This window comes from Helianthus annuus, chromosome 14 (genome assembly GCF_002127325.2).
Source record: "Helianthus annuus cultivar XRQ/B chromosome 14, HanXRQr2.0-SUNRISE, whole genome shotgun sequence".
In the NCBI taxonomy this organism is placed as follows: Eukaryota; Viridiplantae; Streptophyta; class Magnoliopsida; order Asterales; family Asteraceae; genus Helianthus; species Helianthus annuus.
In genome coordinates, this window is record NC_035446.2 from 168,415,918 (window position 1) to 168,418,027 (window position 2,110).

The 2,110-nt window shown below is 40.1% G+C and overlaps 1 protein-coding gene across 1 annotated transcript; it reads right to left on the reverse strand.

Annotated features, from left to right (window-relative positions):
- Positions 1-1,347: 1,347 nt before the first annotated feature.
- Positions 1,348-1,908, reverse strand: LOC110906271 (E3 ubiquitin-protein ligase RDUF1). The gene has a single exon (XM_022151453.2). The coding sequence runs from the start codon at positions 1,906-1,908 to the stop codon at positions 1,348-1,350; it is 561 nt and encodes a 186-aa protein (XP_022007145.1).
- Between the last annotated feature and the right edge of the window lie 202 nt (positions 1,909-2,110).

Below are 2,110 nucleotides of genomic sequence, written 5' to 3' on the forward strand. Positions count from 1 at the left end.
CGTCAAAAAAATTTTAAAAAATGATTTTTAACATGTTAAGTTGAATTTTTCAAGTGTTCCCAGGTTCCCTACTTTTTTAGTGTTCCTCAATGAACCCTCCACTATATATATATATATATAGGGGGCCGCTAGAATGAGAACCACCCCGAGTTGTAAGAACCGCGAGAACCACACCATCCGGGTCGCCGTTTACCATTATTTTTTTTTACAACTAGATGTGTGTATTATAAACACATCCGTAAAAAATAATTTTAAACGCCGCGCCCAAGGGGGTAGTTTTTTACACCACAGTTTGGTGTAAAAAAAAAAGAAAACAAAAAAAAATAAAAACACCAAACTTGTGGTGTAAAAAACTACCCCCTCGGGCGCGGCGTTTAAAATTTTTTTTTACGGATGTGTTTATAATACACACATCTAGTTGTAAAAAAAATCATGGTAAACGGCGACCCGGATGGTGTGGTTCTCGCGGTTCTTACAACTCGGTGTGGTTCTCATTCTAGCAGCCCCTTATATATATATATATATTATAAATAGTAAAATTTTCCATTTTAAAATTTTTGATGAAGAATATAAAAGTTATTTGAGTTTAAACACATGTTCCAAAATAAATAATAGAAATTGTGAAAGCACAAACTTATCACAAAAACATATATAAATAGATGCTATAGGCAGAAGTCGATATATATAGTCAAACAAGTATATACCTGATAAATAAGTAACTTTTTATATCGTGTGTCGTAATTATATAGGCAGAAGTCGATATAGTCAAGCAAATCTATACCTAATAAATAAGTAGCTTCTTACATCGTGTATCGTAATTATGTGAGTCTAAGATTTTTGTTCTGCTAATCTTATTTCACCCTTTTGTATTTTATTTGTTAGTTTAAAAAAGAGAAAAATGCCCGGATAGTCCCTGTGGTTTCGCCTTTTTTCACCTATAGTCCCCAACTTTCTAAAACTACCTGAATAGTCCCCCAAGTTTTCATTTTTTGTTCTCGGATAGTCCCTGGGTCTAACTTCAGTTACTTTTCTCTGTTAAAATGATGTGAAATGACAAAAATACCCTTTCCTTAAAAGGCCAAACCATAGGTACTATCCGGGCATCACTCTCCTCCACCCTCCACCATCACCGCCACACTTCATCTTCAACCTCCACCCACCATCACTCTCCTCCGCCCTCCACCATCACCGCCACAGTCACGGAGGATTTGCGGTGTACTACGACGATGGAACTGGCTCCGACAAATCTCTATTTCAATAATAATAATGATATTTTCAATTTCTGCAAGAGGTGTTCTTCAACTGTACCATCTGGACAAACCCTTTTTCATCCAAATTCCCCTTTCTTCACCTTCTCATTCCACTAAACACCGAACCGGATCTTCTATTCACCAATCCACCATTCGAATCAGAATCCGACCTTCTTCGCCGGAGAAAAGAGAATATATTACGAAAAACTCCTCCAATTCTACCACCTCCTCCTCTATTTCTTCCAGATCGCCACACAATCCTCCTCCGCGAACCTAAACCGTTACTAGATACACCGTCCATTTCCGTGTACACAACCAGAATCTCTCTCCGCCCGTCGAACCTTCCTACTGCAAATCCACCGTCAGGTACCCTCCATATTGTTAATGACGATGATAATTCTTCGTTTTCTTCTAGATTGTTCGAATTTGTTAAATAATCTGTTGAGTCTGTTGAAAAATGTGTTGAATCTGTTGAGAGTTCGTAACGGCAAACAGGACACGAGTTTCGAACATTTAGCCACGGGAGAATGCAATCGGAATGATAGATGTGCTTACACGGCATCTCACGAGCGTCATCTCCGATATCGAACGCTTCTATGAAAACGGCACACTGTAATTCGGTGCTGACGTGTACATCCGAGATCTGAATCACCGGCATCGATTCGACCGCTGCTTTCGACGCCGGTGAATGTTTCGTTGGACCTAATCCGTTGTTTATCTCGATCTGCGATAACTGATCGAGCAACCGGTTGAACTGTGGACCGATCAGAAACTCTGCCAGTTCCGTCGTCGTAGTACACCGCAAATCCTCCGTGACTGTGGCGGTGATGGTGGAGGGTGGAGGAGAGTGATGGTGGGTG